The sequence below is a fragment of the Triticum urartu genome, chromosome 3A (assembly GCF_056163025.1).
Source record: "Triticum urartu cultivar PI428250 chromosome 3A, HENAU_Tu73, whole genome shotgun sequence".
NCBI classification, from domain to species: domain Eukaryota; kingdom Viridiplantae; phylum Streptophyta; class Magnoliopsida; order Poales; family Poaceae; genus Triticum; species Triticum urartu.
Window position 1 is genome coordinate 417,344,339 of NC_141875.1, and position 12,555 is coordinate 417,356,893.

At 45.2% G+C, this 12,555-nt stretch overlaps 2 protein-coding genes and 1 non-coding gene across 3 annotated transcripts; 2 read left to right on the forward strand and 1 right to left on the reverse strand.

Annotated features, from left to right (window-relative positions):
• The first annotated feature begins 209 nt into the window (after positions 1-209).
• LOC125544129 (putative protein phosphatase 2C 7) lies at positions 210-6,374 on the forward strand. Its single transcript, XM_048707710.2, has 8 exons — positions 210-641; positions 1,805-1,932; positions 2,007-2,105; positions 2,193-2,351; positions 5,029-5,115; positions 5,218-5,309; positions 5,457-5,531; positions 6,113-6,374. Exons 1-8 carry the CDS (start codon positions 340-342, stop codon positions 6,242-6,244), a joined length of 1,074 nt encoding a protein of 357 aa, XP_048563667.2. The 5' UTR covers positions 210-339; the 3' UTR covers positions 6,245-6,374.
• Positions 6,375-7,225: 851 nt separating this feature from the next.
• Positions 7,226-7,306, reverse strand: TRNAL-AAG (transfer RNA leucine (anticodon AAG)). Its single transcript has one exon. It is a non-coding gene; the product is annotated as a tRNA-Leu (tRNA).
• A 675-nt stretch (positions 7,307-7,981) lies between these two features.
• On the forward strand, positions 7,982-11,983 carry LOC125544128 (DEAD-box ATP-dependent RNA helicase 25). The gene is made up of 10 exons (XM_048707709.2): positions 7,982-8,440; positions 9,372-9,478; positions 9,574-9,629; positions 9,748-9,972; positions 10,048-10,254; positions 10,326-10,412; positions 10,493-10,588; positions 10,674-10,889; positions 10,967-11,149; positions 11,294-11,983. The coding sequence occupies exons 1-10, from the start codon at positions 8,079-8,081 to the stop codon at positions 11,519-11,521; spliced, it is 1,767 nt and encodes a 588-aa protein (XP_048563666.1). The 5' UTR covers positions 7,982-8,078; the 3' UTR covers positions 11,522-11,983.
• The last annotated feature ends 572 nt before the right edge of the window (positions 11,984-12,555 follow it).

The following is a 12,555-nucleotide window of genomic DNA, read 5'->3' on the forward strand; positions in this document are numbered from 1 at the left end:
TTTGGTTTTTAAAACTATGCTACTAATTCCTTCGTTTTAATTTCCTTCAAACCGAATGAGCCCTTAACTGGGCCTTCAGGCCTCATTTTGCAGCGGAACGGACTGGGCCAAGCCTATCCGGTCGTCAAAGCCAGCCCGCGGCGATCGGGGGAGTCGGAGCCGCAGAACCGAACGGGGAACAGGGGCTCGATTTCTTCCAAGAAGCAGAAGGCGGATCGGGAATTCACGGCCGGACTCCCGTTCCCATCGGTTCAACTCGCTCCCCGCCGCCTACAGCTCACCCACGCTCGCCGCCCTCCTCCGGAGAAGCTTGATTTTTGGGCATTAGAGGCAATTGAGATGGTGCCCGATGGCAGCGTCAAGGACCAGGAGGCCCCGAGCTCCTCGTCTCCACCCGCTGCGGCGATAGCGAGGGCGGCACGGCCACCTAGGCCAGTGAGCTTTAAGACTAAGAGGATCGTGTGGCACCCGCTGAAGCACCGCCGGTTCCGCGTGGGGGCCACCAAGACGATGGTCGAAGCCTCATCCTCCGCTCGGGCGGTAAGGGGAGCCAGAGAGGTGGGGGAGGCGACCACGGCGGCGGCGGCCATGGGGGCGCCCAAGGAGGACGAGAAGGGGCACACATGCGGCGGCTGGAAGAGGTAACATCATGCTTGGATGACCCTACCGTTCTCTAGGTCTATGCTAGATTTTGTTAGAGTTTTTATATTGATTAAAACATGCAGTGAGAGGATCTAGGCCAAACAATGGCATTGCTTCCCTGGGGTAAGATGGTCACTAGGAAAAGGAAATACATAGCTTGGTTCCTCGTCACTTGTTATCGCTGGTTGCCGCATTTGTAATGTGGCCATTGGTGGGTGTATGTAGATAGATTATATGCTTACATGATTATAGAGAAACCCCTCATGTATTTAGTTAGCTTAACTAGCACTCTTCTCTAATTTTTAACTCTTGTATAGGATCAACAACAATTATCTGATACTTTTATATTTCATTCACTGATACAAATGCTAATTCCTAGTCCGCGTAGATGTACCAATGTCAAGTACATACTTCAACGGTTTTGAGGAGACACAATCACCATTGACAGTATAGACGTTATCAGAAGAAAAGGTTAGAAATTCTTAAAATTGGATTATGGAAACTTTTTCAAAGGTTACCTATTGAAGTCATGTCTCTGAGTCATCAATGTCCCCAAAATTATCTAACTTGCTGAAAATTGCAAAAATGTCTCATCTCAGATGACAGATGCTGTAATTAGTACTCGGTGTTTATGTTTTATCATGCATAAGAGTGTGATGTTGATTGGGAGCTGATTGATAGTGGGGGCGTCAATTGCTTGTGTCTTTATTTCTCTCTCCATCTCTCTCACTGAACCTTTTTGTGTGAAAAGCTGCTACGAACCATTTACTAAGCAAAAATACAATGCATACTTTTTGTTGTTGGTTTAATCAGAGTGCGATCTGTACAATGTATCTACACTGAGTATTTGCTTTTAAACTGGTGCTTGGTGATGTGTGGTACTGTGACACTATCAAGCACCTATAAACGACCACTTGGATTTGCTCTTGTCAGCAATTATCAGACCATATGAGTTGTTGTAAATTGCTGCTACCCTTTGGCTGTTGATTCTTGCTTTTGTTAGAATCATGGATAAGAAGAGAAGATAATGGACTGCACTGACTAAATATATGCTAAACGGCTTGGTCCTTAATTGATAACATATTCATATCGGTGCAAAGTACGCCTATTCGTCTTCTATTATATTCCTTAATTCTCCCCTTGCGAACATCTGTGGTTGCAGTGAGGATGGAAGTTTGTATTGTGGATATTCTAGCTTGAGAGGGAGAAGAGCAAGTATGGAAGACTTCTACGACATGAGATCATCTAAAATGGATGCTAAAAACATAAACCTTTTTGGAGTATTTGATGGTGAGAAATTCACCGTTCAAACACTTCATTGTGTCTCGTTTATTGTTCAGACTAAAGTTATTTTGTCATCACAGGACATGGTGGTTCATGTGCCGCTGAGTATCTCAAGGAGCACTTATTTGAAAATCTCCTGAAACACCCCTCTTTCATTACTGATACAAAAACAGCAATAAGTATGATGTTTACTCATCAGCGTTACTTCAAAATCATTCAGTGCATCTAGTAGGGTAATCGACCATAGTAACTAATGGTAATTCCAGGTGAGAGCTATATGAAGACTGACTCAGATTTCTTGGATGCTGAAACCAATATTCATAGAGAGGCTGGGTCAACTGCATCAACAGCAATTTTTGTTGGCAACCACCTCTATGTGGCAAATGTTGGCGATTCACGGGCTGTAATATCGAAGGCGGGCAAAGGTGTGATTTTTTTTCCAGAACTTTTATCCCAGTTAATGTTGACCATGTATTATATGTTATTGTAATAAATCACTTCATAACTTTCTAGGATAAATGTTTGCATACATTACCTATTATCGCGATCCTGGTGTGTTATTTTAAATTTGCGATGAATCTCATTGCGACGGAGTATCATGTAGCAGATAAGGCCTCCTTTGGTTTGGAGGAATTTTGCAGGATTTTCATAGGATAGGATTTCTATAGGAAAAATTCCTTCAGAGCTCTTTGGTTTGTAGGAATGAAATCCTATTCCTATGGAGGAATTCTTCCTATCCTCCACATTTCATAGGAAAACAAACATTAGCCTAGACTCAATGGAAAAAATCCTATGGTGTGAATCAAAGGGCATCTCTTTTTCTATTCCTATGCATAGGATTTGAGATGCATGTCATCTCATTTCCTATGACTTTCCTATTCCTATGATTTTCCAATCCTATGAACCAAAGGAGGCCTAAATGTTTTTTAGAGTTGGTATTTTTGTCGTATCATGTCAGTAATGCACGCCAGTTAATTTTACATTCACTTTTCTTTGTCAAATGAGTTACTGGACAGATCGTGTTTCAAGAATGTAAATAGGTGGAAACTGGTAGTTGATAATGTGAAATATCCGGTGTTTGTATTTGAGAAAATGTGTATATATGAAACAGCACAACTGAAAATGCATATTGGGAAACACGAAGACCGAATAGGAGCTATGTTTCCTAACATTTCAACGCTGATAGTATTTTGTTGGAGAGGCTCCCGCGTCGCTCCCGCGGGCGGCTCGGGAGAAACCCTAGCCGCCACCGCCACCTACCCCACCTCCAGTCCTCCTCCTCCCGCCGCCGCCGGAGGCGTCGCCGGGCAAAGCCCGCGCGGCGGCGGGGACGTCTCACCCTCCTCTCATCCAGGCGTGGCGGCGCGGGGCGCTCGACTGGCGACGGGGACTCGCGCGCGGATGTGGGCATGCCCACGCAGTGGGTGTGCAGTGCGGCGGCGCGGGTGGTGCGGAGCCGCGGACGGCTCGGCAGGGACTCGGCGCTGCTCTGTCCCAGGGAGCTCCACCTTCAGATCTTGCTTCCTTGGGGTGGCAGCCTGCTCCCTTCGCCGGCGTTCCCCGTGGCCGAGGCCGGGGGCTGGTGGTGCAGGGCGGAGCTGGTGGTCAGCGCAGCGTGCGGGCTTGGGTGACGCGGTGTCCCTGTGAGCTGCCATGCCTGATCTGGGGGCGCCCAGATCTGGATCCCGCTGGTGCGGTGGCTCACATGGCCCGGCAGGCTCCATTGCTGCGGCTGGGGGGGGTCGACGGTGGCTGCTGTCGACGGGGTAGGCGTGTGGTGGTGTGTTGTGGCCGGCGGTGAGGGATTGGGTGCAGGTGGCGGCTGAGATCGACCGGCTCTGTCTGTGCAGGTGCTCGAGGTGAGTGGCTGTGATACCGGATATCTCTTGCTGGACCTAGCGGGGACGCTCGCCGGGGACTGGCAGGAGGGGGTAGGTCTAACGCTGCCGGACTTGGTGGCCGGCGTGGCGGAGATGGCCGGGCTGGGATGCTTCAGGCGAAAGCCTTCTGCCGACATCGTCGACAACTATGATGGCGACGTCCTCGGGCGCCGTTTCCCTTCATGAAGGCATCATTAGGGAGCTACCGTTGCCGCTATTTTCCTGTGCTCTGGGCGAAAGCCTTAGATCCTTCTCTGGATCGGACGACGACGCCATCTTTGATGTCGTTTTCCCCCTTGGGGGCGTTGTTTTAGGAGCCATGGATCCGCAGTTGGTCTATTGATGTCTGGGTTGGAGCGTTGGTTCGGGTTGTTGGTTTGTAGGGCGGTGGCGGTGGAGGTGCTCTGTGGCGGTGACCAATGCCTTGGTCATCCAGTGCTGATGGTTGGCCTCTCCTTTTGGGGGCTCGTGGCGGCGGTGAGGTCTCGGTGGTCGCTGCTCTTCGACGGCGTTTGAGGTTTGGTTGCCTCGCACAGTGCTCTGGTTCTCTCTATTTGTGACGGCGGCCGTGGTGTGGCCCAGAGGAGGTGCAGGATTGTCTCGGTGGATCATTGCCCTTCGGTGCGGTCTGTGGCTCTCTCTGTCGCGACGTTCCTAGGCAGTGGGATGCCCTTCGACGGTGGCTGCGACTTCCTAGCCCTTCAAGGTGCTGAGTGAATGCAGAGCAGCAGACGACTTCTTCTCTACGTCTTCTCGGCGGCGGACCTCCTTTCGACCAATCCAACAAAGCTAGTTCCCGCTCTTCTTGGTCCGCCGGTGGTGATGGGTGCTAAGTTCTTGGTGTTGGCTGCTTGTCGCAGCTTGCTTCTGGTTCTCTCTCTGTGGTTCTTTGTTCGTAGCTTGCGTCTGGTTCTCCTCTCTGTTTTTCTTTGTTCCTTCTTGGGTGTGTTGGCTGCTATCTCTTGTACCCGTTGTCTTGTATCTTTCTTATTTATAATGAAAATGGTTCAGGCCGGCGTAAGCCCACCGTAGCACCGTCAAAAAAATAGTATTTTGTTGGATAATGCATTTGTGTAGTAGTTGCTTAAATTTCGGGGTTGGCTTACAACCATTTAAATATCCGGTGATTGTATTGCATGAGCAGCTTATCTACCAGTATCTGTTGATATTGGGATATTCATATAACATATTGGTAAATCAGTTCGGTTTATCTTCTTTGCAGCTATTGTGCTCTCTGATGATCACAAACCAGACAGAAGTGACGAGCGGGAACGGATTGAAAATGCTGGAGGAGTTGTTACATTTAGTGGTAAGCCTGACACTAGTTATATGATGATTTACTTTGTTGAAAACCAATCACGTGTTTGTTGAAATATCTATTAGCTGATAATGCCAAATGTTTGCTTTGCAGGAACATGGAGGGTAGGTGGTGTACTTGCCATGTCTCGGGCATTTGGAGATCGTTTGTTGAAGCCGTTTGTTGTTGCAGAGCCTGAGATTCAGGTGATCTTGCAATACTCAGTAACTTGCTGTTGTTTATACCGACTGCAAAGATGCCATTACACAATAATGCCCTAGGTCCTGATAGATGTCATGTATGCACTTGGCCACAGGGCAATTTACTTGAGTATTTGCAAAATATTTTGTCAGGAACAAGAAATAGATGATGAATTGGAGTATCTGATTTTGGCTAGTGATGGCCTGTGGGACGTGGTGTCAAATGAGGTCAGTATACCATAATACTCCATTCGTTCACAAATATAAGATGTTCTAACTTTTTTCTGAATCAGACGTTTTAGTGTTTGTTCACTCATTTCAGTCCATATGTAGTCCATATTGAAATATCCAAAACATCTTATAGTATTTGTACGGAGGGAGTACCAAATTTCATGCACAGCTGCACACACATTTTATTTTCCATTTCTTTGCGCCATGACTACCAATAGTGAAATCTCCGGTGGACTTTCTTTGTTGCATTATATATTGTAGTATGAGTTGTGGCAAATAGGGACTTGTATACGTCGTACCGACATGTGTTGTATTGAACTTGACATGTCTAGTGCACCATTGTGAAGACGCAGTGATGCAAACCAATTTGCTTTGAGCCTTATTCGGTCAGTTAATATACTATTGAAAAAGCATGGCTTCAGGATTGACAATTCGTTGACTTGTGCAAAGTTACCATCTCTTATTCTCTTCAGGCGAGAAGAAAATGATTTTCTTGCCAGCAGCTCGTTTGATTTTGCATTTAAAACTGTCATTCCTTGCTAAATTTGTGCTCATATATAATAAATGTGGTTTTGCAGCACGCCGTTGCATTTGTGAAGGAGGAGGTGGGCTCTGAAGCTGCGGCCCGAAAGCTGACAGAGATCGCTTTCACGCGTGGGAGCGCCGACAATATAACATGCATAGTTGTAGAGTTTCACCGTGCCAAATAAGTGACCAAGGTTGATCTTCTTGTTTCTTTTTAGCTTATTATATATGGGATCACCTGCCATGATGCAGGTCGAACTATGGCCTCTTCATCGGTTGTCTATAATATTCCTTCATTTGTTGTGCTTGGGGTCATTGTAGAATTTCTCTTAGGGCTTGTTCGGTTTATAGAGGATTGAAGGGGGTTGAGGAGGATTAAATCCCCTACAAGTCTGCATCCCCTCAACCCCGTCCAATCCTCAATAAACCAGCGGAGAGTACAATCACGAGAAATTCTTGTGACAGTAGCTTCTTCGGGATAGGTTTAACCGAACAAAGACCAGCGAAGCTGTCATCATGAGAACCACTGTCAAGAATAGCTCGAACTGTGGACGTGTTTGCTTCACAGATGGTAACGCAAACGTTATGGAAAACATATCACATGATGTATTAGATGCAGAATGGACAAATACAGTCTCGTTTGGTTTAACCATGTAACGGAAATGACTCCCTTGACACAGCAGACCAGAACCACTAATAAATGAACAGCTTCTCAGAGCAATAAAATCAACATTGTTAAAACATTCAACTTCTAAAATAAACGCTTTTAGTACTTAACAATTCTGACCCACCCAATTCCGTCCGTTTCTGATACACTTTCATCTCTTTGTTCATTTGTAACTAATCAAGTGGATTTTTCAGTGTATGTGAAATATAAAGAGAAGTACTCTACTACTCCCTCTTTAGTTGTACTATTGAAACAATTGCAATCATCCATGTAATCAATCTTACTGGTTTGCAGCATGAATCCCTTTTTAAAATATTTGTTTTTACTAATTAGGAAGTGAATCCTTTTCTAAAATAAAATTTATTTACTATTTTCCTTCGTAAACAAAATGTAAGGTGTTTTAGATCACTAGAGCAATTAGGAATTTCTACAAATGTGTCCTAATAAATACTTTCCAGAACAGAAAAAAGAAACTGAAGGAGAGAAGAAAAAAAGAATTTGACCGGAGTGGGATTTGAACCCACGCCCTTTCGGACCAGAGCCTTAATCTGGCGCCTTAGACCAACTCGGCCATCCGATCTTTGATGCCCAACTATTGGGATTGTCCCTCATATCAGAATGGAATTCCTGACCAAGCCACTTATGTTTTTCATCAATTCATCAGAAACAGAAACAAAAGCAAGGTGACCAGGTGTTTTACCCTCGGACCAGAAAGACTGAAGTTTAACAAAAGGTTACAATGTCCCTCTTCCCATCCGAATGAAGTTCTATCTACCCACCTGGCTAGCTACAAATCAGAGTCATGGCTTCGCTTGTGAGGATTTCACGTATCGCATGGGTGGTCATTCATGGTGGAATCAGAGTCGAAAGATCGTGCCGTGAACTGTGATGGATGATGATGATGCCGCTTGTTGGTGGCATCGATGAATGCTTCTTCTCAGCGGCATGTGTTTGGCAAGATACATCGACCTATCGTGGCTGAGTCGCAGACATGTGCTGCTTTTAGTTCTTACCGGTTTGTCTGTAATAATAAATCAGAGTTTTTCCAAAATAATTAGAGCAAAATTGCACCACATTTTGGGAAGTTGCTTTTGATATCCTGTCCCTGTAGTGTCGTGAAGTCAGAAGACATGCGTCTTTGAACTACCACTGACTCGGTGCAAATATTGCTGTATAATACGTACAAATGTGGTTCTCTGTAATTTGCGGGACTAAAATAAATTCAGCCGTTATAAAGGGAAGGGAAGCCGCGTCCCACGAACCCGGCGAAATATCTTATCTTCTCGTCCCCGCGCGCCAAGCCGCAGACTCACACAGAACCCAAAACCCTACGCCCCAGCCACTCACCGGAGATGGCCGGCGGCGATATTCTCCTCCGCACCCACGGCGGCCTCCCCGTCCTCGCCAGGGCCTCCCCTTGCAGCCTCCGCCTCCGTCTTACAGCCAGCGGCCGTCGAGCCCCTTCTTCCCTGGCCGCCGCCAAGGTCGACATCGGCGACGTCGTCAGCCAGCTCCGGTCGGGAAGCGCCCGCGGCGCGGCCGACCCGAAGAGGCAGCGGAGGGTCTCGGAAGGCGGACTTGCGTTTCCCAGGGTTGTCACGAGCAGGATAAGGGGTGCCGAGGAGGAAGGGGAAGGGGAGGCTCCGCAATTGGACGCGGAGAAGATTGGCGGCGAGGCGGGTGGCGTGGATGGCTCCTACCTCAGCGAGACACGGTAATAGAGAAAGCTGAAGGCTACAAACGCCCACTCTCAAATCTTTTCAGAATTGTAGAAATGGAGAGTTTGAGTTAATGTCGCCTGATTTTACTGTTTGAAATAAGAAATGCTGGGTGTTCCTACGAGTATAGAGCTTAAATATCAAAACAGTGTGGTAGGAATAAATATAGAATGTATGTTATAATACTGTTCTGCTACAGTTAATTGATTCTACAAGTTCTAAACTTCTAATAGCGTCCTGTGTGGTAGAAATGGAGAGTTTGAGACATTGAGGTCAGTTAATGTCGCCTGATTTTACTGTTTGAAATATAAGAAATGTGGGTGATTCTATGAGTAGAGCTTAAATCTTAAAACAGCGCGGTAGGAAGAAATTTAGAATACTGTTCTGCTACACTTAATTGATTCTTACAGAGTTCTAAACTTCTAATAGCGTCATCTGTTTGTGTGAATGCAAATCCGTAGCATTATAATCGACGGTTGCCGCCTCTTTGAAGTACTGCTGTGTTTGACATTACGGTGAATTATATTTGTATCATTTGGTTGGGCCGCTGTTAGATACTTGGGTTCTTGCCTTGTCTTTTCTCTGAACCAAGCTGCAAATGGGCATGCTGTGTTCCAGAACATGTAAGTTGATGAGAGTATAGTCATTGGCTATATAATTTTTTATCTAACTAATTTCTTACTGCAGCTGTAAAATAAGTATGGCACAGAAAAACATAGAACAACAACCAAATTTTTTGTGTTACTCGGTTTTATGTAATTCGACGCTAGGGAGTACAGATGCCATCTGGAATTGGCGACTAAACAACTAATGGTTCTAGTTCGTGACGCCAGTTGCTAACTAGACTGTGTTTGCCTGAAAGTCGAGAACTGTCAATAGCTTTATGCATTTGGATTTTTCGGTTTAGTAATCTCCTGCATATTGCAGGTTTGATCAGTGTGCTATTTCTGAATTATCACTGAAAGGCGTCAAAGATGCTGGATATGGAAGGATGACCCAGGTGCAGGAGGCAACTCTGCCAGTAATCCTTCAAGGTCAACAAAACTGCATATATTGTTGCTTCACTCTGATACAAATCTCTTGGGTGGGAGCCCTGTAACTGATATTCCAATGTATTGCTCCACTACAGGGAAAGATGTTCTTGCAAAAGCGAAGACAGGAACAGGAAAAACCGTTGCCTTTTTGGTACTCCTTTTTATTCAGCCCCAATAGTCAAATCGATGGTGTTAGCATTTACTGAACTATTGCAGTGATATTCTAAATCATTATCCAGTCCAACTGAGTTTCCTTTTTGCGTTTCTAGCTGCCAGCCATTGAGGTTCTCTCTAAATTACCCAGTTCTCAACGGAGTCAGTTGCGGTCGTCTATAAATTTGCTTGTGATGTGCCCTACTAGAGAGCTTGCAAACCAAGTCGCTGTTGAGGCCAAAAAGCTTCTCAAGTATCATCGCTCGCTAGGTGTTCAGGTTGTAATTGGTGGCACAAGAATAACTCAAGAGCAACGTAACATGCAGGCTAACCCGTGTCAGGTGATTACTTATCAGCTCAAGTTTGCACATATCTAGGTGTGGTTTATGCACTAATACTTTGTTTTGGCCAAACAGATTCTTGTTGCTACACCTGGAAGGCTTAAGGATCATCTTGAGAACACACCTGGTTTTTCTACTCGGCTCAAAGGGGTGAAGGTTCTTGTTCTTGATGAAGCTGACCGCCTACTTGACATGGGATTCAGAAGAGATATTGAAAAAATTATGGCTGCCACTCCTAAAGACCGTCAGACACTGCTGTTTTCTGCTACTGTTCCAGAAGAGGTAACTGCGTCTGTCATTATGCACTTTTAATGCCTATTTACAGTCTAATTTTGTTGAATGTTTGTTATTAGGTCCGTCAAATTTCTCACGTAGCAATGAGGAAGGACTATAGGTTCATTAACACCGTTAAAGAGGGTGACGAGGAGACACATTCACAGGTTTAGACCATCATTTTTTATGAGCTGTACGGTAAATGTTTAAAGCAAGAAAGTACCTTACATTAGTGCTGCTGCATCAGGTTAGCCAGATGTATATGATCGCACCACTTGATCTGCACTTCTCTATATTATATGATGTACTGAAGAAGCATGTCGCAGATGATGCGGACTACAAAGTAAGTTATCTTAGCAGGTAGTTTCAATCATGCATATTTAAGATGTATTGTGTCTCCTTAACTCATTACCCATGCAATTTTGCAGGTGATTATATTCTGTACTACTGCAATGGTCACGAAACTTGTTGCTGAAGTTCTGTCTCAGCTGAAACTGAATATAAGAGAGATTCATTCCAGAAAGTCACAATCTGCAAGAACTAAGGTCTCGGATGAATTCAGAAGGTCAAAGGGTGTGATATTAGTTAGTTCTGATGTATCTGCCCGTGGTGTTGATTATCCTGATGTCACCCTTGTCATACAGGTAGGTTCTGTTTTCACAGATTTAATTTTACCAATATCTCATGCACATTCCTCATAGAATTTATTTGCATTTATAAGGTTGGGATTCCTGCTGGTAGAGAACAGTATATACATAGAATTGGTAGGACAGGACGGAAAGGCAAGGAAGGGCAGGGCCTCTTACTGTTGGCTCCCTGGGAAAGCCATTTTCTTACCAGCGTGAAAGATCTGTCGGTATCAGAGGCTGTGACGCCTTCAGTTGATTCAAGCACTCAAACAGAAGTAAGCAGTATTCAGTTTAAGCACTGCTTTTTGCGAGGTTTATTAGTTGTGTAGCTCGTTGTGTCGTTTGATCAGTCTGGTGCAAATTCAGCAGCGATGGACTACTATTAGCTGTGCATTTAACCGTCGATTTTCTTATGACAGGTGAAAGGTGCACTCAGAAGAGTAGAGATGAAGAGCAAGGAATCAGCATATCAAGCATGGTTAGGGTACTACAACTCAAACAAGACCATTGGTGGTAACAAGTCCAGACTTGTTACTCTCGGCGAAGAGTTCAGCCGGAGCATGGGACTTGCAGCCCCACCAGCCATACCCAAGCTCATTCTTCGTAAGATGGGTCTTAGCAAAGTTCCTGGCTTTCGATCTACATAGCCTGATCTGCAAGGGCAAAAGCAGGACGCACGACTGGGCCAACCACAATGCACCTCAGTGCTGCTGATACTGGGGATTTGCAGATTGGTCTGCGGAGGATGGTCAGAGTTTGGACAACCATAGCTTCTCTCCGAGCTCAGAAGTCTTCACTTCCAGCGTGGCCACTGTATTATTTTTGACGCCAAATCTTGACCGGTTCTTTAGTGCTGGTATGCTAAATCTTGACCGGTTCACTATCCATAGGAGACGGGTTCAGACAGACCCCATTGATTCATTATGTAAAGCAACAGACCAAACGATTCAGTGTCCTGATAGGATATGCTCCGATCCTTTTTCAGAAATGTATTGCTCACTGTACCACAGGGCACCACATACCTTAACAAACCCATGTCGCTACGATATGTATCAGCTAGTATTTCTGCCTGTTGTATGGAATCAGGCTTTTTCTGATGGGCAGATTAATGTGATGTGTCGTAAATCTGTTAAATGCATTATCAGCATGGTCACTCCAGATAGATTGTATTACCTCAGTCTCAAACGACAAATCTAAGACAACTAGTTCGCGACGGAGGAAGTACAAAACGTATTTCCTTACACCCTGTTTGGATTTAGTGTCAAAAAGAGAATGAGGTGTTGCTTAATGGCTTGCTTGCTTAAAATGCTTAGTCATATGCTTCAAAAGCTTTCAACCACTTTCTTATTTCCACATGTGTCCCAAACCAAAAGTCAAACTCGGTTTCACCGATTTGATCTATCCGGCGCCACCGAGTTCATTTGACATAGTCATAGACAGAAACCCTAATCATTTCGGTCTCACTGATAGGGATCTCGGTCTCATCGAGATGGGATTGCAAACTCTCTATTTCCCTTCGTAACGTTTCGGTCTAACCGAGATGAGCGATCGGTCCCACCGAGTTCGCAATGCAAACTCTCTGTTTTTCTTTCGTAACGTTTCGGTCTCACCGAAATGAGCGATCAGTTTCACCAAGTTTGCCCGACCAACTCTCTATTTGCCTATTACTGAAATCGGTCTC

Coding starts and splice junctions, on each gene's coding strand:
- LOC125544128 (XM_048707709.2), top strand. CDS start 8,079: ATGGCCGGCGGCGATATTCTCCTCCGCACCCACGGCGGCCTCCCCGTC. Junction 8,441..9,371: donor TCCTACCTCAGCGAGACACG/GTAATAGAGAAA, acceptor TGCATATTGCAG/GTTTGATCAGTGTGCTATTT. Junction 9,973..10,047: donor TGCAGGCTAACCCGTGTCAG/GTGATTACTTAT, acceptor TTGGCCAAACAG/ATTCTTGTTGCTACACCTGG.
- LOC125544129 (XM_048707710.2), top strand. CDS start 340: ATGGTGCCCGATGGCAGCGTCAAGGACCAGGAGGCCCCGAGCTCCTCG. Junction 2,106..2,192: donor TGATACAAAAACAGCAATAA/GTATGATGTTTA, acceptor TGGTAATTCCAG/GTGAGAGCTATATGAAGACT. Junction 5,116..5,217: donor AGGAGTTGTTACATTTAGTG/GTAAGCCTGACA, acceptor TTTGCTTTGCAG/GAACATGGAGGGTAGGTGGT.